The 25,326-nt window shown below is 42.0% G+C and overlaps 1 protein-coding gene across 1 annotated transcript in view; it reads right to left on the bottom strand.

The window, feature by feature from the left end:
- Window positions 1-19,042, bottom strand: part of MGAT4B (alpha-1,3-mannosyl-glycoprotein 4-beta-N-acetylglucosaminyltransferase B) — a 519,490-nt gene extending 500,448 nt beyond the window's left edge. The window contains 1 exon segment of the mRNA XM_033927559.1: window positions 18,685-19,042. Coding sequence (XP_033783450.1) covers window positions 18,685-18,781 — 97 coding nt within the window. The 5' untranslated portion in view covers window positions 18,782-19,042.
- Between the last annotated feature and the right edge of the window lie 6,284 nt (window positions 19,043-25,326).

Raw genomic sequence — 25,326 nt, forward strand, 5'->3', positions numbered from 1 at the left:
AATTTGGAAAATTTACCCCTCCTTCCTTAATTGTTTTTTGTAATGATGCTAAAGCGATTCTTGGTCTTTTCCCAAACCAAACAAATTTTGTTAGTATACTGTTTAATTTTTTATAAAATGACCCCTGAAAAAATATTGGAATCATACTCATTTGATAACAAACCACAGGTAAAATCATCATTTTAATTGTTTGGATTCTTCCCCACCAAGAAAGATGTAAAGGATTCCATTGCTCGCACATTTCTGTTATTTTCTTTAATAAAAGTTTTTCATTCTCTTTAACTGTGTCATCAATTGTATTTTTTATAAGAATACCTAAATATTTTAGTCCTTCCTCTTTCCATTTAAATGAATATGAATCAAATAATCCTTTGGTGCAATGGATATTAATTGGAAGAACTTCAGATTTTTCCCAATTGATTTTATATCCAGAAAACTTTCCAAACTTTTCTATTAAATTAAGTAGATGTGGAATGGTGTCTTCTGGTTCTCTTAAATATAATAATATCTGCATATGCAGATAATTTAAATTCCCAATTAGAAAATGTGATTCCCTTTATTCCCTTAGTTTGATTTATTGCAATTAATAAGGGTTCTAGAACGATATCAAAAAGTAAGGGAGATAAAGGACAACCTTGTCTAACTCCCCTTAGCAAGTTAAATTTATCAGATAAGTTATTGTTTATATTTAATCTTGCTCCAGGGGAGCTATATAATGTTTGAATCATTTTAATAAAACCAGGTCCTATACCAAACCATTCTAGAGCTTGATACATAAACTTCCATTCTACTCTATCAAATGCTTTTTCTGCATCTAATGATATTAGAAAAGCTGGATCATTCAAATTTTTTGCTAAATTTAGAGAATGAAATGCTAATCTAGTGTTATGTGAAGAGTGTCTTTTAGCAACAAATCCTGTTTGGTGTACATCAATGATAAAAGGAAGAGCTTTTGCTAGCCTTATAGCTAGCACTTTAGCAATTAATTTAGCATCTACATTCATCAAAGATATAGGCCTATAATTTGTTATCAATGTCAGATCCCTGTTTGGTTTTGGTAAGACTATTATAACAGAATCAGCCATAGTTCCTGATATATTTCCATTATTTATTTGATATTGATATAAATTTAATAGATAAGGTAATAAAATATTTTGAAATGTTTTGTAAAATTCAACAGTATATCCATCTCCACCTGGAGCGGATCCAACTCTAAGAGCTTTCAATGCTGATTCTACTTCTTTTAAAGATATATGTTCTTCTAAACTTCCTTTTATATGATCCAGAATATTTGGTCCAATAAATGCCTTTAAAAATTCTATACCATCTTGTTCTTTATTTTCATAAGTATCAGAAGTATATAAATCCTTATAAAAATCAAGAAACTGTTTTATAATATCTTCATTACTAGTGTGTGTATTGCCCCGTTTATCCTTAATTGCAATAATCTTAGATTTTCTTTTTTTTGCTTTAATAAAATTTGCTAATAATCTTCCATTTTTATTTGAATTTCCATAATACTGTACTTGCCGACAGAACATATCTTTCCTTACAAATTGAGAAGAAATCTCATTATATTTAACTTTTGTTTTTAATAATTTCTGCAATGTATCATGTTCCCATTTAATAATTAATTTTTGTTCTAATAATTTAATTTCTTGTTCCAATTGTATAAATTGTTTTTTAAGTTGTTTTTTCATATATGCAGAATATGATATGATATTCCCTCTCATTGTTGCTTTATAAGCGTCCCATAAAATTTCAATGTTTATGTTATCCGAATTATTGAATTGAAAGAATTCATGCATTTTTTCTTTAATATTTTCTATAAATTTTATGTCTGCAAGTAAAGCATTATCAAATCTCCAAATTGGTTTAGAATAAACTGATATATCATTCTGCAAATCAATCCACACACCAGCATGATCTGATATAATAATAGGATCAATAATTGCTTTCATCACTTTTTGTGCTATGTTATTAGAAACGAATATATAATCAATTCTTGAAAAGGATTTATGGACCTGAGAACAGAAAGAATATTCTTGATCATTAAAATGAAGGATACGCCATATATCTACTAAATCACAAGTTTGTATCAAATTATCTAATCCTAATGATTTCATAATTTTACTTGGTTTTTTATCCAGAATAGGATCCATTACAGCATTGAAATCTCCAGCTACTATTAAATTATTAGCAGCCAGTGGTAGTAATATCTGCTTAATATTTTTGAAAAACTCCATTTGATTTGAATTAGGAGCATATAAATTAAATAAGTCCAGGGTTGTATTCCTCAGATCCATTTTAATATGTACCCATCTTCCTAATGGATCAAATTTTATTAACTTAAAATCTGCTATACATTTTTTATTTATGAGAATAGCTACTCCTGCTTTTTTTCCAACAGCCGGTGCAAAAAAACATTTGGACACCCAACCTTCTTTTAGTTTATTAGATTCAATACCTGACAAGTGTGTCTCTTGTATGAAATAAATATCAGCTTTTTGCTTATGAAGAAAATCTAGTATTTTCTTTCGTTTGATTGGATGGTTAAGACCATTGACATTAAGAGAATAAATTTTAAGAGCCATTTAAATTAATAAGTAATATTTGAAGTAAAATTCTATAAATATATTTTTGATCAGATATCCACACATGTTTAATATTTATTCTTTTATTTATTATTAAACCCTTACTTTTAAGATTTTCTTTAATTAATTTCATCTCCCTTTTCCTACCCCCCTCCCTTCCCTCCCCATTTAGCAAAAATAGTGTATACTTGGCAACACGCATATCAAGATCAGCCATAACACACTCCAAGAAGACCCTTTAGCTTTCCAAATACAGTTTAAGTCATTATATATTTAAATAATATTAAAATGTAAATAATTCATATATTATATATCTATGAATTCAGTCAGTTTCATATACATTTCTTAGGATATTTTAAAATTCTATATTTATTACCATTAATTCATTAATAAATAAATAAATATAGTATTTATCTTTTATTATATCCCAAAAAACTTTTTCCTCTCATCTTATATTTTATTATAGTAATATCATTAATATGGAAACATAATGATATAGGAACAATAGTTTCACAAGTAAAGAATCTCCCCCCCATGAGAGAACACCGCTAAAATCACACACCAGGCACATACATCGTTTCTCCACTTATCTGATTCTCTCTTTATCTCTTCTCATTTTTATTTTCTTCTTTTTCCTTGTCTTCTTTCTTCTTCTTTTCCTAAAGAGATTATATTGAATAGTTCTTTACGATCTTCCAAAGTTCTTGTAATCCATTTTCTGATTTCTTTTTCTTCTTATATGTTCATGTTGTGTTTCCGGTATGAAAAAATTCCATTTCCTGTGTTCCTCACGCATAGACCTTCTGGATTGTAAGTTTTTAGATTTTTAAGTCATTTTGAAGAGAGAAGAGGGAATACAATTCAAACAATTATATATATGTGTGCGACCCCGCAGCAGTCTCACCACAGGAAAAGAAAAACCTCACCCGAAAAACCATCCCCCTCAATTTTTTTTTTTTATCTCTGATATTCCCACCAATCTATTCTGTCTGTAATAAATTTCAAAGCAGGCTTTTAGTTATATTCTCTTTTCTATATTACATTCATTTAAATTTATGTTAACTTTCTTTCTTTTCATATTTTATATTATAATTATAATTATTTCCTGTTAAACTTACAAACATATAATTGCATTAAGCCTTTTAAAATTTTTTTTTTTTTTTTGCATTTTAGAATGTCTGTTACATTCTAATTCTATTGTAAGAGAGACGTTGAAAAGAATATATTTGAAGCTAATTAAAAACATTCTAAATCGTTGCATTTTGAAATATAGTAAATTCTTTAAAGTTATTTTTCTCTATATAATTAATATATGATGATATATATAGTATAATATTTTTCCCAACATTTCTAATTAATAAATTAAAGACATATTATTCAAAATTAGGATGACATAGGTATTTCTTGAGTTTGAATAAATTTCTCTAGTTTCTCAGCATCATCAAATGTAAAAGTTTTATTTCCGATGGTAACCTTCATGTTTGCAGGATACATTAATCCAAACTTTGCACCTAATTCTCTTAGTTTTGGCCTCAATTCCAACAACTTTTTCCTTTTTATCGCTGTGTTTTTAGCAAAATCAGGAACAAAGTGGATATAAGCATCTTGATATTTAAGACCTTTATTTTGCTTTGCTAGTTGAAGTATTTCTAAGACCTGTTGGTGGCGCAATAGTTTGAATATAAATGGTCTTGGTCCGTGTTGATTTTCTCCTCTCTTCATAGGCACTCTATGTGCTCTTTCTACCTCTATGGGATATTTTGTTTTTATCGGAAGCAGTTTGGGTAACAGATTTTCAATAAAGACTACCGGATTTCCCTTTTCTGCTCCTTCTGGTAATCCAATCAAACGGACATTACTTCTTCTTTCTCGATTAGAATAATCTTCAATTTCTTTAGTAAGTATTTCTATTTTTTTTCTTTCTGTTCGGCTGTAACTTGCTTCTTCTTCTACAAGCATCATTCTTTCTTCTAGATTATTTGACTTTAATTCCAGGAGATCCATTTTTTTGTTTAGCGTTGAAACGTCCTCTGATATATTCGTAACTTTTTTTGTTAAAACTGATAGCATTTCCTTTATTTCCTTTAGTTCTTTTATTACTTCTATATCTGTCATTTTTGAACCTGTCTCCTGTTCCGGTTTTGCTCTTTTGCTGCTACCAGCCAGCGCAAAGTCATTCTTGTTTTGTTTTCCTGTTGCCATCTTTTATCTTATCTTCTTTATTTAATCCAGGCTTTTTTTTCTTATTTTTTTTTAAATTCTTTTAGACTTTTTGCAGACTTTCAAGGTCTTTTTCTTGGAGCTCACTTATTAGCCAACCTTCCTCATGCGCGTCCAAGCCAAATTTTTGATTTGATTATGAGATGTTTTAGTTTTTTTTGATTACGAGTGCGAAAAATTCTTCGACAAAACACAATTCCGGATCGTAGCCCAGGCCTTAGTGCTGGGTCTTCTAGACTATTGCAACATTCTCTATCTCCCCTGCGCCCTGCAACCATGATTAAACAACTACAAACAGTCCAAAACACAGCTCTGAGACTCATATACTCACTGAGGAAACATGACCACATCACTGAGGCGTACCTCCACTCACACTGGCTACCAATACAAGCAAGAATACATAAGAACATAAGAACATAAGAACATAAGAAATGCCTCTACTGGGTCAGACCTGAGGTCCATCGTGCCCAGCAGTCCGCTCACGCGGTGGCCCAACAGGTATAGGACCTGTGCAGTAATCCTCTATCTATACCCCTCTATTCCCTTTTCCAGGAGAAAGTTGTCCAATTCCCTCTTGAACCCCAGTACCGTACTCTGCCCTATCACGCCCTCTGGAAGCGCATTCCAGGTGTCCACCACACGCTGGGTAAAGAAGAACTTCCTAGCATTCATTCTGAATCTGTCTCCTTTCAACTTTTCTGAATGCCCTCTTGTTCTTTTATTTTTTGAAAGTGTGAAGAATCTGTCCCTCTCTACTCTCTCTATGCCCTTCATGATCTTGTAAGTCTCTATCATATCCCCTCTAAGTCTTCTCTTCTCCAGGGTAAAAAGTCCCAGTTTTTCCAATCTCTCAGCGTATGAAAGGTTTTCCATCCCTTTTATCAGACGTGTCGCTCTCCTCTGAACCCTTTCGAGTATCGCCATATCCTTCCTAAGGTACGGCGACCAATATTGGACGCAGTACTCCAGATGCGGACGCACCATCGCTTGATACAATGGCAAGATAACTTCTTTCGTTCTGGTTGTAATACCCTTTTTGATGATGCCTAGCATTCTATTTGCCTTCTTAGCAGCCGCTGCGCACTGTGCCGACGGCTTCATTGTCAAGTCCACTATCACCCCCAGGTCCCTTTCAAGTTCTACTGTCTACAATTTAAAGCCATGAATGGCGACAGCCCAGCAACCGCCTAATCCAAACCATCTCAACCAGACAAAGAACCCACTCTCCATTAACATATCCCCCAATCAGACAAGTCAAGCGGAAAAAACTATACGATGTGTTAAAGCTACTTTTTACCACAGTTTGGTAAAATGTCCTCTCTGTGCATTATCATGCTCAGTAAAAGATTCCAATATTGTCAGCCCATTTCCTCATAAGCCAGTCCATCTATTATTATTTTATCCAACTTTTTACAAATACCGTACTTTTGCAAACATAAAACTTATCTCAGAAGATTGCAGACCAGTTGCAGGAACAATGAAACATAATTCATGTTGGCATCAGGGGAGATGGCCACCTTAACATATATTATTCACATCTTTAATGCTGTCTGCCTATGTCCCTTTACAAAGTTCCCCTTGCCCACCTGGAAAGTAGACAAGCACGAACATCCATTCTACCCCCCCCTCCCAAAAAAAACAAAAAACTGTACTGTTGTGCCTATGGCCAGGGTATAGCGTACGTAACAGTCTGTGTGAATCTTCATGCCTGCTTCAACTCTGATTTTAACTTTGGTTCAACTCTGTTACCGAGAACATACATGGGCATATCCCGTACTGTTTCACGTCTGTGCTCAACTCTGTCTCAACTCTGTTATCAAGAGCATATCCTGCTATAGTTGAAACTAAGGACACAGAATCTGAAAACCACCTGCATGTGAGACAGACTTGCAAAACAACTTGTAACAGTGAATTCAGCATTTTTCATGCTATATAAGACTGAGAGTCACATCCTAGAATTTGAATCCATCTGCAGCCAAGGGAACCATGTGCTGTACCGACCTATCGATTCCCGATTGGAAAAGGGACGGAACTTGGCAGACATGGTGATGTTTTCTATTTTGTGTATATAAATATAATCTGCTTCCATCTTGTGTATTATCTGGTGTTGATGCAATAAAATATCATATTCATCTAATGCTTTTCTTGGATGTTACTTTATACACCCTTGATAAATAGTTATGTGGCATAACATGTCTTCTTGTCTTCGGTAGGAGCGATGCCGATTTAAATAGTGATAACGGCAGTTTCACCTGATGAAGCTCTTATAAATTCATTTTGAGCGAGAGCGAAACGGAGATCTTCCGTAGCCAGTCATTGCTATTATGTCACTACTTTATTGAGATAAGTACTTGAAGCCTCATAGAAGGAAACTTAAAAGTACCAATAAGTATATCATGAGAAGAAAATGCATATATATATAGATATTTAAAACTTTTTGTGAAGAATATTCATTTTATAAAAAAAATATATATATAAAAAAATACAAAAAATACACAGAGTGGTTTTGATAAATAATTAGAGAGAATTCATAAGGATCAATGATAGCTCACCCTATGGTTATTAGCTCTTAAGATACATTGAGCTTTTAGCTGTGAGCGCTTGAGATTCCTTCACTTTCTCTCTTACAGTCCCAGTTGGGAATTATTTTGAACTTGTATCTTTGCCTGCTAAAGGTTTTTTTGTGTGTTTCACATATTTTTTCGAGGTTATTGAGCATAACATGTACATACACACAAACTTATGTTACCCAGCTTTGTACATATTTTATGAAGTGTATGTATAATAACTAATAAAAAGTAGGCACTATTTTGTCCAGACACTTACTTGCATACAACCCCTGGATAATTTTATAAGCATTGAATTTAGCACATAAAACACTATGCCACATGTTTAATACCCTTCTAAAATTAACTCCAGTACATTAACAATTAAGATGAAACGAGTCACATAAAATGTAACCTTAGGGGCCCTTTTATGAAGCTGCACTAAAAAGTGGCTTGCGCTATGATTAGCGCTTGGGTTTCCCAGGCGCTGAGGTCACTTTAAACCCAGCTGTAAAATGGCCGTATTTTCCATTTGTGCAATAATGGTCATGCGCTAATCTTGCCCTTAGCGCATGGCCATTAGTGTATGAGCCCTAAACTAAATCTTAAGTTTGTATACCGCATCATCTCCATAAAGATAGAGCTCGACACGGCTTACAGGTAATTCAATAAATGAGGGAAGGACATAATAAGAAATTAGAGGTTATGAAGAGGATAGCTAGCTTTACATTTTAAATAGGTAGCTTTACGTTTTGGAGAAAAGCCGGTTTTCAGGTGCTTTCGGAATAATTAGAATGAGTCTGGGTTACGCAGCAGGGCAGGGAGGTTGTTCCAAAGCTCAGTGAATTTGAAGAAAAGGGATTTCCCTAATTTACCTGCATACATGACACCTTTTAATGAGAATAAGAAAGAGAAAGAGAGAAAAAAAAGAGAGAGAGAGAGAAAAAAAGAGAGGAACAGAGAGAAAAAAGAGAGAGAGGAATAGGGAGAAAAAAAGAGAGAGAGAGGAATAGAGAGAGAAAAAAAGAGGAAGAGAGAGAAAAAAAGAGAGGAAGAGAGAGAGAAAAAAAGAGGAAGAGAGAGAAAAAAAAGAGAGGAAGAGAGAGAGAAAAAAAGGAAAGAGAGGAAGAGAGAGAGAGAGAGAGAGAAAAAAAGAGAGAGAGGAAGAGAAACTAAACTATAATACATCTTAAGTTTGTATACCGCATCATCTCCATAAAGATAGAGCTCGACACGGTTTACAGGTAATTCAATAAATGAGGGAAGGACATAATAAGAAATTAGAGGTTATGAAGAGGATAGCTAGCTTTACATTTTAAATAGATAGCTTTACGTTTTGGAGAAAAGGTAAAATTATGTCCTCCCTGTTAATTTTCTTTCCCTTAGACACAGCAGATGAATCCAGAGACCAATGGGATAGCTCACATCTACCAGCAGGTGGAGATGTAAAAAACTTCTTTCCCAGAACAAATCGCAAAAGGCAACGATACAGAATACAACCATTAACCACCACCAATCACGAAAAGTTGCACACGAAAAACCCAACAACCAAATACCAGAACGGGTGGGGCTCTGGATTCATCTGCTGTGTCTAAGGGAAAGAAAATTAACAGGTAGGACATAATTTTACCTTCCCTAGCAACAGCAGCAGATGAATCCAGAGACCAATGGGATGTAGCAAAGCAATCCTCAATCTGGGTGGGAAGCAAACGCCGCGTCCGCAACAACCGAAGCACCAAAAAACCCCTATTGCATGTGCGCTCACAAACAAGCAGAAACTGGAGAGAAGGCACTCTCGGAAGACCAGTTAGCCGCGAGACAAACACTCCTCCAAGGCAAAAAACCTCTGGGTCGAGCCCAAGAAGTAGCCATCGCTCTAGTGGAATGGTCATGAAGATCAATCGCCACCCGCTTCCCTGCCAGCAGGCAAGCATAAAGAATGTCCTCCTGGACCCAATGAGCGAAGTAGGCATCGGACGCCGCCATACGCCTGAGGCGTCCATTGAAGAATATCGAAGGAGATATAAACAACCAACAGTTGATAGAAACCGAGCTCGCAGAGAACGCGACATATGAATCAAATAAAAAATGCAGTAAATAAAAGCACTGCTCCCAACATCCCCTCCCGGGAAGAAGGAAGGAAAAACGAGCCTGACATAAAAGAGAGAATGACACTCTCCTAGAAAGAATAGTGGTACCAGCCGAACTGATACCCCATAGTTCGAAAATCAGAAATAGGAATCCCCGTTGAACAAGGCTTGCAACATAGAAGATTGCAGAGCTGAAGCTATGGCCACAAGAAACAACCTGTTCAACGGCACAGACCTTTGGAATCCCAAAAGACAAGGATGAAATGAAGCCCTCGGTAAACTGTGAAGTACGTGAAGAATGTACTCCAAACCGGGCTTTCCATGAGGTGCCCGAACAAACCGCACTCTGTGTAGGAACTGAACTACATGAAGCTGAGAAGGAAACGAAGAGCAACCTTCCCAGTCCTTGTAACAAGCCAAGAAAAGGCTCTAGAAGCGGAATGGAATTGAACGCTAAGCCCTTGGCCATACACTGGTGTCAAAAAGGAACTTTGGAGTGGTTCAAACGTTAAGAAGCATCCAAGAAAGGAAACAAAAAACCTCCAAAAGGAAGCAGAAGCCACCGTAGAAGATGTCCGTAGCACCCGGATAAGCGAAGAAACAACCTGCTTCGCCTAACCAGTACAAGTCAGCCAAGATTTCCAAAAAGCTAGGACGTAATACTACAGTAGTACAAATATCCATGTTGATTGGACCCCAGGGAGCAAAGACAGAGATACTCGGACACATCTATAGCCCGTCTGTCGAAAGACTCACTAAATCCGTATAGTAAGGATGGCGCTTCTCATCTAGAGAAACTATCAATACCGCGCCCGGAAAGCGAGCTCGAGATGGGAAATCCAAGCCATCACCAGCAAGTGGCAAACACTGAAAAAGAGAAGGCAGAGGCGACAAAGGAGCCCCGCTGTAACCCCCTCTAACTCCCACTCCCTGGGCCCGCCAAACAAGCAAGGAAGCCTAGCATCGAGAGACGAGGCCATGAAGATTAGGCCCAGGAGATCTCACCAAAAGAGCAAGAACGCCTGAGCCACAAATGTCAATATCCAGGATGCAGAAGAAAACACTAGTATTAACATGCACACTCTCTAGAGTGCCCCCAGCACTCTGTAACCTACCAGAAATGGTCCATGCTCAGATTTCACGGATTATAGCTAAACTCTTATCTAGATTTATGAAAGGAGCTGCCAACCGAAGATGAAGATGAGAGTCCACCCAATGGAAGCCGAACAACTTCACTTGCCAACTGAGTACAACCCCTACTGCCCAAGCTGTAGAGAAATACCCGCATCCAAATACTGACCAAAACAACCGTCAGCGTCCTACCGGAAGAATGATCTGAAGCTCCAGAAAAGTAGCCTGACCTTGCTCCAGACTAGAAGAATGAACAAGCACTGAGCCACCTCAGAAGACCAGACTCCTGGAGCTGAGAATGGAAGCCACAGAGCCCCCCAACCCGACAGCCCGGGATGGGCGGTGGTCATGAGATAGTCTAGCAAAGACCAAGGCATGTCTTGAAAAGAGAAATCGCGCCGAGCCACCAAAACAAACAGAGTGATGCAGAAGGAGCATACCAAAAAATTGGAGCCCTGAGATACCGGAAACCACCAGAACAAAAGCAACTGCTGAAGCGAAAGAAGGGAAAAGCAAGCCGAAGTTCCCAGTGGAGACAGCAACATGGACCCTAGAAACTGTACAGAATCCCTTACTCATCGCCCTGGAAATCGAAGAAGAATGCCAATTTGAAACCGAGATCTCACACCTAAGGTCCCGGAAAGAAATACCTTTGTCTCCTATATGAATAAAAACATCATCCCAACATACATATCAATAGCACCGGAGAAAAGAGCGCTTGCAAATTCGAAAATGCACGTGTAAAGGACTGAGGAAAAGAAACCACCTTTTTCACGTCAGTCAAATGTTTGGAAGTCATCCGAGACAACAGGCAGTCAAGAAGAAATTAGATGAATCGCCTGGTAGCGCCACAACGGTACCATCGCCCACATCAACTAAGCGCTCGAGAAGCCTTGGGTAGGCGAAATGGCATGTGCCAAACTGAAAGCGCAGCTCCAAGAGAGGCAGGCAAACCTAGTGCCGATTCGGAGTTCATAGAGAAAAGGTAAATAGACTCCCAGGTAGGCAGCAGAAATGAGGAACCCGAAAAACTAATTCAGCAGAATGGAATCCAACCTGCCCAATGCCTCCCATCCTGGCCACCATGTAAGAAGTGGTTCCCCAAGAACTACAAGAATCGTGCTGAGGACCAGAAAAACTTCAGAGAGAAACACAAAACATGGAGACTCAATGAACGAACAGTAAACCTGAGTAGGAGGTAAAGGTGCAAGCATCCTGAAAATGGTACACAGCCCCCCTGACCTTGAAGGATAGGGACTACTCCCCCATGAGAAAGCCTGACGAGGCCTAGGAAGAAGTCAAGATCCCCACAGAATGCCGTGCAAAAGGTCAGTCAACGGCAGGATGAGTAATTGAGGAACGGTAAGAAGAAAGAAATTCTCCTAGGGGAAAAAAAAAAATCAAGGTGTGTAATGTGACCCATGCAACAGGCCTACCTCCATGCCACGTGAGAGAAATACATGTGGCCTTTAAAGGGAATACGCACTGGATGCAATCAAGATGCTGTATACAGCGTCCTTTTGAAAACAACAGCATCGCAACAGGAATTAGATAACAGTGTTGTGACCTGCTCATATGCCAGCTCCTTGTCCCCGAGAAAGCTTAAAGAGCTGACCGTGGAAGGAAGGATCCTCACTAAGTACAGCAGCGGTCATAAAAAAGAGCTGGAGGACAAACACAATTTCAGCAAAGAAGACAGGATACCCCTGAAATCCAACTATACTCGCAATGTATCCATGACCAAGACGGAAGAGTCAAAAATAATAAGGAACTGCGGCCGCCTGCAGTAACTGAAACTGCCTGCCAGGTGCTACAAAAACCAACAGCACCCAAAGGGCAACCTTGTTGTGGGTTTTTTTTTTTTTTTCCACAGGCAACAAGGCGGCTCCTGACCCTAGAACCGCACCATAGGGACAGAAAGCAGTTCCGCAGCACTACCAGACATACTGCGCCCCCAAACTGCACCCCTAACAGATAAACATAACCGCAGAACCAAAATGAATGCTATAATGCAACCAGACACACAAAGCACTGCACAGGGAATTATGCACATGCTTTCTTAGGAGATCCAAAGAGAAAGAAAGAAAGAGAAACCCCCATCAAGTGCCGGGTAATTTCAAGCTGCAAACCGCATCCTGCAGCACTGCACCTTCCGGTCCCCCTGTGCCGTGAAAAGCCAAACTAGGCAGAGGATCAGAAACTGAAGTCTCCCTCCAATATGCTCCCGATCCCGCAAGGTTATCCCGCAACTAGAAGTGCAGCAAATAAACACTCATTAAGACCTCAAGCGCTGCCTCACATCCAAATGGGGCTGCTCCACCACCACGTGTGAAATCAAACACTAGGGAGGCCTTGTGAACAAAAAGATTACACGCTGCAACGCAGCTGATAACGGGGAGGTTGCGGCACCCGTTCAAAGCTGGCAGGGAAAATAACAGGCGACACGCTATGGCGCTGCCCGCAAAGGAGGACTCCAACGTGCTTCCCCCGAGCGCGGGAAAACGGATCCCCTCCACTGTCGGGAAAGTACATATTCATCGCCCCGCCACCTCCAGAATATAACCGAAACCGTGGCGGAGCTTCCCCAACAGACGAAAACACGCTTGCGTCTAACTGCTGCAAGCTGCCTTTTTTTTTTTTTACACTCCGAGCCCATGTGATAGCTGCAACCGCCGCGAAGCCACCGCCCGGGAAACCAATCAACGAGCGTGCCTTCCGCGAGCGGGAACGACCTAGGTCCCCACGAAGAGGAGACTCCACCAGCGCCAAGGAAAAAATGCGTGCCCCTAGCACGCAGCAAAAGCATAGCCACTACGACCTCCAGCCACACTCCCGGAGGGTCCCGAGGTACTGCAAATTCCTGGGCCAAAAATATCAAGGAGGCCACCAGCACTCCTCACCACCGTGACCGTTCACCAGCTCCAGCGTGCCAAATACAAATATCACCGCCCAGGAACCAAACGTCCCGAACACACACACATCCGCGACTGAAACACCCCCAAACTAAAAAGAAGCATACTCACATACATAGGTCCGAGCCCGTAAGTGCTGATATATGCCGGTAAAAGCCGGTTGCTCAGCTTTTTTTTTTTTTTTTTTTTTACAGGGAAAGAAGAAAAAATAGGGACTCAGTCAAACCCTCTATCATAGGAGGGAGGGTGAGGCAGGGACCTGGGGGGGCCCAGGTGTAACCCCTAAAGCCGGCACCGTTCAGCCGGACACCCCTGTCTCACTGAAGAGGAAACCTCAACAGGAGAAATAAGCACTGATAACTCACTGAAGAGAAAAATCTCAACAGGAGAAATAAGATTTCAGTCACAGCCAGAATCCAGGAGCTAGGTGAATAGCGACTTTCCCCTGCTGGGAGATAGAGCATACTGATGAGACAGGAGGAGTGCCAGCCAATAAGAACACCTGTTAATCAGTTTCTCTATCTCCACCTGCTGGTAGATGTGAGCTATCCCATTGGTCTCTGGATTCATCTGCTGCTGTTGCTAGGGAAGCCAGGTTTTCAGATGCTTTTGGAATAATTGGAATGAGCCTAGGTTCCACAGCGGGGCAGGGAGGTTGTTCCAAAGCTCAGTGAATTTGAAGAAAAGGGATTTCTCTAATTTACCTGCATACATGACGCCTTTTATTGAGAATGAGAAAGACAGGAAAAAAGAAGAGAGAGAAAAAAAGAGAGAGAGAGACAAGAGAGAATGAGGAAAAGAGAGAGAAAAAAAAGAGAGGAAGAGAGAGAGAAAAAAAGAGGGAGAGAGAAAAAGGAGAGAGAGGAAGAGAGAGAGAGAGAAAAAAAGAGAAAGAGGAAGAGAAACTAAATTTAAGTTTGTATACCGCATCATCTCCATAAAGATAGAGCTCGACACGGTTTGATGAATTGCGTTCAGTTCTGGCCTCCTTATCTCAAGAAAGATATAGCAAAACTAGAAAAGGTTCAAAGAACAGCGATCAAGATAATAAAGGGGATGAAACTCCTCTCATATGAGGAAAGGCTAAAAAGGTTAGGGCTCTTCAGCTTGGAAAAGAAATGGAAGTCTACAAAATCCTGAGTGGTGTAGAACGAGGACAAGTAGATCAATTTTTCTCGCCGTCAAAAATTACAGAGACTAGGGGACACTTGATGAAGTTACAGGGAAATACTTTTAAAACCAATAGGAAGACATTTTTTGAACTCAGAGAATGGTTAAGCTCTGGAACACATTACCAGATATTATAGTAAGAGCGGATAGCATAGCTGGTTTTAAGAAAGGTTTGGACAAGTTCCTGGAGGAAAAGTCCTTAGTCTGTTATTGAGAAAGACATGGGGGAAGCCACTGCTTGCCCTGGATCGGTAGCATGGAATGTTGCTACTCTTTGGGGTTCCGGATTCTTTTGCTACTCTTTGGGATTCCAGAATCCTGCTATTCTTTGAGATTCTGTATGGAATGTTGCTACTCCTTGGGTTTTGGCCAAGTACTACGGACTTGGATTGGCCACCGAGAGTACGGGCTACTGGGATTGATGGACTGTTGGTCTGACCCAGTAAGACTATTCTTATGTTTGCGCTAGCATGTGTTTACCGCAGTTTAAAAAAGAACGCATTCAGGCATCCTTTGGCATGTTCCCAATTGGTGCCTTCTACCTGCGCTTTAAAAATAATTTTTTTTTCTGGAAGGGATGCACCTGGGATTGACGAATAGGCATTTCTGCACTAATTACCGCATACTGATTAATGCAGGATTACTGTGGGATAGTGCTGTCCGATTCAGGAAAAAAAAAATCTCGATTCGACTCGATTCAGCCTATTGAATTGGTTTTTCGATTCGATTTGATTTTCCTGCCCAATTGGGTGTTTTTTTTCAAACATCCTGGTGGGTTTATTTTATAGCTTCTTCACCTCCTTTGGCTTCTCCTAACTACACTGGCGCTGTGGTGTAAACAAAATAAAGAAACAAAAAGGACTTTTCCTATCTCTGTTAATTCCTAGCTCATGTTTGCGGTCTAACACTAGCTCTGGCAGGATACACTTCAAATCTGTCATTTTGTAATCACAAAACAGAAAATAAAATTATTTTTTCTACCTCTTGTTGTCTAGTCATTATTCAAATCTTGTCGGTCCCAGGCTCTGTTTGACTTCTGATAACTTGCTTGCCAGGGTCTCCTTCTTTCTCCGTGCTAACCATCCATCTGCCATTTCTGTCCTCCCCTTCCGTTTCCCTTCCCTCCCCCCGGAGGTCTGGCATCTTTCCTTTTATTCGTCTCCATCCACAGATCCACCTTTTCTCAACTACCCTTTCATCCAGCATCTCTCCCTCCTTCCCCACCACCCCAGGGTCCACCATCTCTACCTTTCTTTTCCCAACTACCCTCCTATCCAGTATCTCTATCCCCCCTCCAAACCATCCCTTGTGTGCAACTTCTCTCCTTTTCTGTTCCTCCCCTCCCTAAATCCCATTGTCCTTCATCTTTCTCCTTCTCCTCTATTTTTAGTCCCATTATTTCTTCCCCCCCAAAGTCCGGCATATGCATGTCTCTTTGAACCTCCCTGCCTGTCCCCCTTGAAGGCCTGTCCCCCTGAAGGCCTGTCTGACCCCCCCCATGAAGGCCTGCCCCACCCCGATGGACTGCTCACCCCCCCCAGAAGACCTGCATGTTCCCCCTGGCCTCCCACTGACGTCAGAGAAGGGGCGGGACCGCTGTAGAGGAAACAGCTCCGAAGCAGTTTGGGGGAAAGACGCTATAATTGCGATCTTGTTTGCAGGCTGGTCTTTAAAAGTAAACGGTGCAGGGAGGCCAGGGGGGAATTCGGACGTCAGGAGAGAGAAACCGGATGCCAGGGGGGAGGAAGCCGGACAGCAGCACTTCCCGACTGATCCTCCCCCTCACCCTCTAAGGCAGGTGTGGTAGCGGCCGGCCAGCAAGAGCAGCGCTGCCGCTCCTGCTTTAGGGGGCGAGGGTCAGCCGAATCGGGAAGCCGATTTTTGGGGGGGTTGAATCGATTCACCTGAAGTGAATCGGTGAATCAATTCAAATCGTGAATCGGGCAGCACTACTGTGGGAGCCCTTACCACCTACAAAAACAAGTAATGGTAAGAGTTAACTAATCTTTTTAAACGGTCATGCATTAATACTAACATTAGTGCACAGTCATTAAAAGAAAAAATGGAAAATTGTCCATTTTACTGCTGCGGTTAAAATACCTTGGCTTGTGGGAAACACCCGCATAAGAGCATGCTAAGGCCACAGCTTAGTAAAAGGAACTCATAGTGCTTTCCTCTGAGGAATACACTTCTCCCTCCGTATTCGCGGTTTCAATTATTCACGTTTTTTAGCTTGTTAGCTCCTCCCCCCAAATTACATCAGCTTGCATAGAGAAATCGCTGATTCCAAGCGTTTACAGAGAAAATCGCTGATTCTCAGCACTTTCTTCACCGTGTTTTGCCTCTCCTTCAGGAACAGGCCAGGTCTCCCACCATGTTATTCGCAGTTTCACCATATTCACGATGATTTATAATAGAAAACAGAGAATAACATATGAAAAAGTTATTCGCGGTTTTTCTGTATTTGCGGTTCTGTTAATCCCCTATCACAGCGAAGACGGAGGGAGAAGTGTATTCTCTTAATTGTTGCAGGAATTTTACATTACCCCATTTCACTATGAGAATTTCTTTAGCATGTATGCGGAAATAAGACTGTTTAAATTACTTTAAGAAAGCTAACACTGCCTGCCTTGCAAGCTTACACTTAGATAGATAGAGTAGCTTGGATCTCATGTCACAACAGAGTCAAACAGATGGAGGGGGGAGGGTGTTTTAGGGAGAGAACATCAGACCAGTAAAACAATGGAGCAAGAGAGCATCCATAGACATATGTAGGGAGAAGAGTCAATGCGCTTATCATAGGCTTGCTCCCATCAAAACTAAGAAGTTAATTATCCCTCTTTCAGTCTCTAATTATGATTACTATCAAAACTATATTAAATGATTGGAAACACCCCGATAAGCTGTCCTTTGCAGCATGGTGGTGTACTATACTACAATACGAAGGCATCACAGCCAAAAAGATGCATAGATATCATAAATTTATACTGGTATGGGAGCCATTAATAGCTCATTGCAAATCACAACTGTCTTTTCCTTTATCTCAATTATTCCCTGAAGATTGACCTTGCCCTTAATGATATATTCCATATCTTAGTGATAACCTATGACATTATACTATCAATCCCTATATCTATACTGCTGATGTTCCTATATGCTTTGTAATAATATGTTGATCTGCGAACCTGTATACCTTTGTTCAAGCCTCTTTATATAAATCCAGTACATGAGAATATGGTAATATGTTCGACAACTTATACAATACATACATGGAGTATGAGTGGAAAACATATAAATAAATAAATATATTCATGTACTGGATTTTTATATATATATATATATATGTTTTCCACTCATACTCCATGTATGTATTTATAAGTTGTTGACCATATTACCATACCTATGTTTGAGTTGTATAACTTTTATTATTGTTTGCTATTCTAAAACAATAAAAATATTGAACAAAAATAAAACAACTAAGAAGTTAATTATTTAGGGCAGCTGATTAAGGAAAGGAGGGCAACAAAACCCCTCCTTAAAAAGGTGTTTGCATCGAAAACGACTTGTGAAAGGCACAACCTAAAGCTTTGGAACCATTCCTAAACAAATTCAAACCGGGAAAAGTGGAGCATCTGAAAACACATCCAATAAATCGTGCAAAATACCATTTTCCTCCAGCTGCAACCTGCTGTACTAATTGCGAAAGAGAAGTTGGAAACGAAACAAAAGCAACCAGAGCAGCAGCGAGAAAAGAGAACTAAATGGAAAAGAAACAAAGTGAAACCCTGTATAAGTCATTATTAACCGACAGATACCCTTGGGGTTGGTTTTTTTTTTTAACCAACATGTGCACTATAACAAGTCAATTTCCATCGTGGTACTCCGTAAGCTCCACAGAGCAGGGACCGTCTCCTATGTACAGTGGAGCTTAGGGGGGGGGGGCTCCAGCTCCCCAGGCAGGTCAGATTCGCTCGGAAAAGTACGGCATCAAAGCTGCGCGCGACCCCGCCCGCGGGCTTACCTTTCTGTCCGCTGAAAGCCGTATACCAGGACAGCGAGAGGAAGGCGCAGAAGCAAAAGGCGAGCAGCGTCAGGAAGGTGCCATTGCGGAGCCTCATCTCCTCCTGCTCCTCAGCGGCGGCGGGGGCTGCATGTCCGGCCGAGCGGTCACTCCGGGTCTCGGGCCAAGTCCAGGGTGGGCGTGGTGGAGGAGAGGGGAAGGGTGGGTGAGCGCGGCGGCCTCGCTCCGTGCAGCACGGCGAACGCCGCGAGGACAGGCACAGCGCACTCTCTCTGGAGCAGCTCGCGCTCGCCGCCTTCTCCCCCCCTTCCCCCTCTCTAATCTCTGACAGCAGCGCCACAGAGGGGGGAGGAGACAGTGGAGCGGCGCGCGCATGCGCTCTCGGCCGCCGGAGCTTTTCAGGTAGCGGGTATCTCCCCGCGCGCGCCAGCCCCTTCCGAGTCTTCTCTCTCCCCCCACCAGGCGCATGCTGAAGCGAGGAGCTCGCGCTGTGGGAGGCGCGCGGCCAGGGAAGACTGGCTGTGCGGTGCTGCTAAGAAGCAGTGTAGGGTGGCAGGTCCATGAAAAGAATCGCATCCTGGATTACAAACTGCAAACCAGGCCCTTAGTGATAGAGAGCTAGCTACAGCTAATGTTGAATTTAGGCATTCCCTTGAGCGCTGGATGCTAAAAACGTGACTATCTTTTATGGGCAGAGCAGCGTGATATGATGTTTGTATAGTGCTACATTATAGCACAAGGCTGTATACGAACTAGAATAATATCGTTGCAATTTGGGGGGAGAATGGGGCGGTGCTCCCAGATGTTGCAGGTGCCAATGTTGAATTGGTCTCTCCCTTTGCCATTATAGCATCTTCCTATTTATTGTTTTGTTTTGTTTTTGCCTTTTGTGACCCAAATTAAACTAGCAGCAGATTGGAAACAAAAATCAGAATAGTAATTGGTCAGGATAGGTTAGAGCAGTGGTCTCCAACTCGCGGCTGCCCTCGGTATGTTTATCATAATCACAAAACTAAAATAAAACAGTTTCTTGATCATATGTCTCTTTAGCTATAAATGACAATATTATTATTAAGACTTGGCCAAAAGGAAAGATTTAGAAACTATAAAGAGTTTTTACCTCATGTAAAATTGTCATTTTTTTAATAAGGCATTAACTATTTTTTTTTCTGAGGCCCTCCAAGTACCTACAAATCCAAAATGTGGCCCTGCAAAGGATTTGAGTTTGACACCACTGGGTTAGATGAACAGTTTTTGATTTTAGTGCTGGGGAAAGAAAGAACAAACACAGACAAGTGCAAGAGTGCTGGACGTCCTTTACCAGTGGATCTGAATTAGAGAATGACACGGGGGAAAAATCTGTCCCCGTCACTGCACCATCCCCGGCCCACCATCCTCTGCACCGCCCCGTCACCGCCGTTCCCTTCACCGCCCCGTCACCGTCACCGCCATCCCTTTCACCGCCCCGTCACTGCCACTGCCATCCCATTCACCGCCCCGTCACTGTCCCCGCTGCATCCATATAAGCCTTAGTACTGTAATATTTAGCTTATTCCTTTCTTATAAATAAAAGTTCCTGCTGCTGAACTAGAGAAAGAGATGTTCAGCTGGCAGGGCTTTGTTTATAAATTTTTATCAACACAATATACTACTTTATCCTAATGCAAAAAATAAATAAATAAATAGAATTTTTTTTCCCTACCTTTGTTGTCTGGTTTCTGCTTTCCACATCTTCACATTCAATTCCTTCCATCCACTGTGTGTCTTCTCTCTGCGTCTTCCATTTGCTGTTACTGTGTCTCTCCCTTCACCCCCTCCCACAATTGGTCTAGCACCCATCTTCTTCCCTCCGCTCCCCCATAGTCTGGCATCTGTCTTCTTCCCTTCCAGCGTCTTCTCCCCACTCTGCCTTCCACATTTCCCTTCAGGGTCTGTTCCTCTCTACCCTCTTTCAATGTCTGTTCTATTCCTTTACACCACCACCCTTCCCTCCCTCCTTTACCATCTGTTCCTTTCTACCACCCTTCTTTCATATCTTCTATCAGTCCCCCCACCATCACTAGCAGACTCTCTTCTCCCTTACCATGAGCAAATAGAACTTCTGAAAATTGTATTGCTGAGGCATTATTTCTAGTACGCCTTTTTTTCCAGATGGATAATAACATCAATTTTATAATTCTTACTGTCTGCTCTGATTTCATTCACAATTTGGTTTGTTTTTTGTACCTGAGGATTCCATGAGGCATTTAACCTTTTCCTGTCTCTTCTGTGATTTCAAGTTGATTTCTTCAATAATGGAGTCTCAAGGCAGTAGCAGTTTTCTATTTTGGGCTCTTTTGACATTGTTTAAGGGAGTTCTTATACATTTGGTGCTGTTCTTCTTTGATGAGGTCACTTCAGAATCTATTTCCAAGGAAGAAAAACTTTTTCCCTTTCACCCCCTCCTTCCTTGTGTGAGCCGGAACACGGGCTTTCATTTTCGGCGACCGGCACGCTTTCAAAGAGTCGCGCACACGCGGCTGCTCAAAGTTCAATCGTCTGCTCTGCTGCAACTTCCTGTTTCTGGTTGGGTCAGAGCTGAAGATTGAATACTGAGCAGCCGCGCATGCGCAGCTCTTTTGAAAGCGTTCCGGTCGCCGAAAAAGAAAGCCGGCAAACTAAGGTGAGGTGGAGAGAGGAAGCTGGTTAAATGATCGAGCCGGCGGGCGGGTGGGCGGGTGGGGGCTGCGGGAACCGCACGATCCTTTATGCCTCACTGCGGTGACAAGACCATTCACCGCTCCACGGGGCGGTGATGGCCTTGTCCCCGTCCCCGCAGAGGCTACTAATTTTCAATCCCCGTTTTTGGTGGGCTACCCGCGGCTAAACGCGGTAGCCGCGGGTAAACCGCCACCGTGTCATTCTCTAATCTGAATCCATTCCTCAGGGCACAGAAATATTTGTAGATCTGCATCAAAGGGAGACAATGTATGCTGGTCTCTCTTATATGGTAATAGTAGTCAGGGCCGCCATCAGGGCAGTACTACCAGTCCTGCATTCAGGGACCCGGAGGTGACAGGGGGCCTAGGCTCCCCCAAGGTCCTAGGCAGTGTTCCCTCTAAGGCAGCGGTCTCAAACACGCAGCCCACGTGTGGCTCTCCAGGTTTTATTTGCGGCCCGCGGTCTGGAGGCGATCATTCTCTTCCTTTTGGAGCAGCAGCCGGCTCGTTCGTTCAAAGCCGCGGGTTGGCGGCTCCTTGCACTATCCACTCCTGCATCGGAAGCCTTTCTGATGTCACACCATCAGAGAGGCTTCAGACGCAGGCGCGGATCTTGCAAGGAGCCGCCACCCGCGGCTTTGAACGAACGAGCTAGCCAGACACGCTGCTGCTCCAGTGGCGTACCAAGGGGGGCGGGCAATTGTTCTCCTTACAGTGCGGCTCGCGGCTCGTCTAGCGCAGTGGTGCCCAACCTGCTTCCCTTCCCTTCTCACTGCTGCCATCGGGATCAGGCCGGCACCGTGTCTTTGATCTCCCTGCTTCTCTTCTCTGCGGGGCCGACCAACTCTCGCGGCGGCCCGACGTCAATTCTGACGTCGAGAGGACATTCTGGCTAGCCAATCGCTGCCTGGCTGCCCGGAACGTCCTTTCCGACGTTAGAATTGACGTCGGGCGGCGAGAGTTGATCGGCCCCGTGCAGAAGATTGCGGCAGCGGCAGCAGCCTATTCCGCGGCGGTGGTGGGATGGGGGAGGCAGGAAGGAAGAAAGAAAGAAGGTGGTGGTGGTGGTGGGGTGGGGGACAGGGAGCCAGAAAAAAAAAGCAAAAAATGGGGCACGGAGGAAGGAAGGAAGAAAGAAAGAAGGGGGGGGGGGGGGACAGGGAACCAGAAACAAAGCAAAAAAATGGGGCACAGAATCAGAGAAAGACAGACATAGAGAAAGAAAGAAAAAGTTGAGGGAGGTCTGGAGGAGAGGAAGCATACAGGAGGCTGAAAGAAGGGAAGAAATATTGGATGCACAGTCAAAAGAATAAAGTGCAACCAGATGAAATTACCAAACAAAGGTAGGAAAATTATTTTATTTTCAATTTAGTGATCAGAATGTGTCTGAATTTATATATGCTGTCTATATTTTGCACTATGGCCCCCTTTTACTAAATCGCAATAGTGTTTTTTAGTGCAGGGAGCCTATGAGCGTCGAGAGCAGCGCTGGGCATGTGGTTTAATAAAAAGGGTATATTTGTCTATTTTTGTATGGTTGTTACTGAGGTGACAATGCATAGAGTCATCTGCCTTGACCTCTTTGAAAAAAACCCAGAATAGGAATGATAATTAACATTTTCTCAGCGTATAGTGTGCTTTGTGTTTTTTTATTTTATTTTTGATAGATCATTTTGACTTGGTCATTTTAAAGTAGCTCGCAAGCCCAAAAAGTTTGGGCATCTCTGAGCTAGAGCGTTGAAACTGTGTATTAATATTTTATCCCCCCTTTTACAAAACTGTGGAGTGTTTTTTAGTGCCAGCCGTGGTGGTAGAAGCTCTGATGCTCAGAATTCTATGAGCGTCAGGGCTGTTACCACCGTGGCTAAAATCCACACTACAGTTTTGTAAAAGGGGGAGGGGTTAGTTTGTGATGACATATTCCATACTAGGCGAAGGTGTTTTCTGTGTTCTGTGTGTTTGAAAGACATGGTTTTCTGTTAGGATTGACAATGTAGGATTGATCGGTGCTGGTCTGGCTTGTTTAGTTTTACAATGGGTGTATTGATGTACTGCTCACTGTAATATGTAAGATGCTGCCTTTTCCTAGGTACTCATGTGTGACGTGTGGTTTGTTACTAAAAATCATGATTTTCTTACAGATGGGGGGTGCCAAAAAATGATGGGTCCCGGCCCGGGGGCCGGGTGTTACATATGCTAGGTACGCCACTGTATGTAAAGATACCAGAAAGCTGGCGAAGCAAAAACTTTAAGTAAATTGTTATTCTTCTAAGTTTTGAGTATTTAACCCTCCCACAATCTCATGGGCACTCGTTTCAAGTTTATTGAGATTTTGATTTAAACGCAATATCAAATATTTTCAATGCGTATAACAAAAATAAATTTGGGGAAATAAATAAAACCATTTGAACAATAAACATACAAACATATCCATAGATGATTAAAATTACATAAGGAGTACAAGGATAATGGAGTAGATTCTGCGCCGTTCACGGAGGAGGGTGTTTATGAGCAACTTGAAAAACTGAAGGTGGACAAAGCGATGGGACCAGACGGGATCCATCCCAGGATACTAAGGGAGCTCAGAGAGGTTCTGGCGAGTCCTATTAAAGACTTGTTCAACAAATCTCTGGAGACGGGAGTGATTCCTGGGGATTGGAGGAGAGCGGATGTGGTCCCTATTCATAAAAGTGATCACAGGGATGAAGCAGGAAACTACAGGCCGGTGAGCCTCACTTCAGTTGTTGGAAAAATAATGGAAGTGTTGCTGAAAGAAAGGATAGTGTACTTCCTTGAATCTAATGGGTTACAGGATCCGAGGCAACATGGCTTTACAAAAGGTAAATCGTGCCAAACGAACCTGATTGAATTTTTTGATTGGGTGACCAGAGAGCTGGATCGAGGACATATGCTAGATGTAATTTACTTGGATTTCAGCAAAGCCTTTGATACAGTTCCTCATAGGAGGCTGTTGAACAAACTTGAAGGGCTGAAGTTAGGACCCAAAGTGGTGAACTGGGTCAGAAACTGGCTGTCGGACAGACGTCAAAGGGTGGTGGTTAATGGAAGTCGTTCGAAGGAAGGAAAGGTGAGTAGTGGAGTCCCTCAGGGATCGGTGCTGGGATCAATCCTGTTCAATATGTATGTAAGTGACATTGCTGAAGGGTTAGAAGGAAAAGTGTGCCTTTTTGCAGATGATACCAAGATTTGTAACAGAGTAGACACCGAAGAGGGAGTGGAAAAGATGAAAGAGGATCTGCAAAAGTTAGAGGAATGGTCTAATGTCTGGCAACTAAAGAGGGAGTGGAAAAGATGAAAGAGGATCTGCAAAAGTTAGAGGAATGGTCTAATGTCTGGCAACTAAAATTCAATGCAAAGAAATGCAGAGTAATGCATTTGGGGATTAATAATAGGAAGGAACCGTATATGCTGGGAGGAGAGAAGCTGATATGCACGGACAGGGAGAGGGACCTTGGGGTGATAGTGTCCGAAGATCTAAAGGTGAAAAAACAGTGTGACAAGGCAGTGGCTGCTGCCAGAAGGATGCTGGGCTGTATAAAGAGAGGCGTAGTCAGTAGAAGGAAGAAGGTGTTGATGCCCCTGTACAAGTCATTGGTAAGGCCCCACTTGGAATATTGTGTTCAATTTTGGAGACCGTATCTGGCGAAGGACGTAAGAAGACTTGAGGCGGTCCAGAGGAGGGCGACGAAAATGATAGGAGGCTTGCGCCAGAAGACGTATGAGGAGAGACTGGAAGCCCTGAATATGTATACCCTAGAGGAAAGGAGAGACAGGGGAGATATGATTCAGACGTTCAAATACTTGAAGGGTATTAACGTAGAACAAAATCTTTTTCAGAGAAAGGAAAATGGTAAAACCAGAGGACATAATTTGAGGTTGAGGGGTGGTAGATTCAAGAACAATGTTAGGAAATTCTACTTTA

This window comes from Geotrypetes seraphini, chromosome 18 (genome assembly GCF_902459505.1).
Source record: "Geotrypetes seraphini chromosome 18, aGeoSer1.1, whole genome shotgun sequence".
NCBI lineage: Eukaryota > Metazoa > Chordata > Amphibia > Gymnophiona > Dermophiidae > Geotrypetes > Geotrypetes seraphini.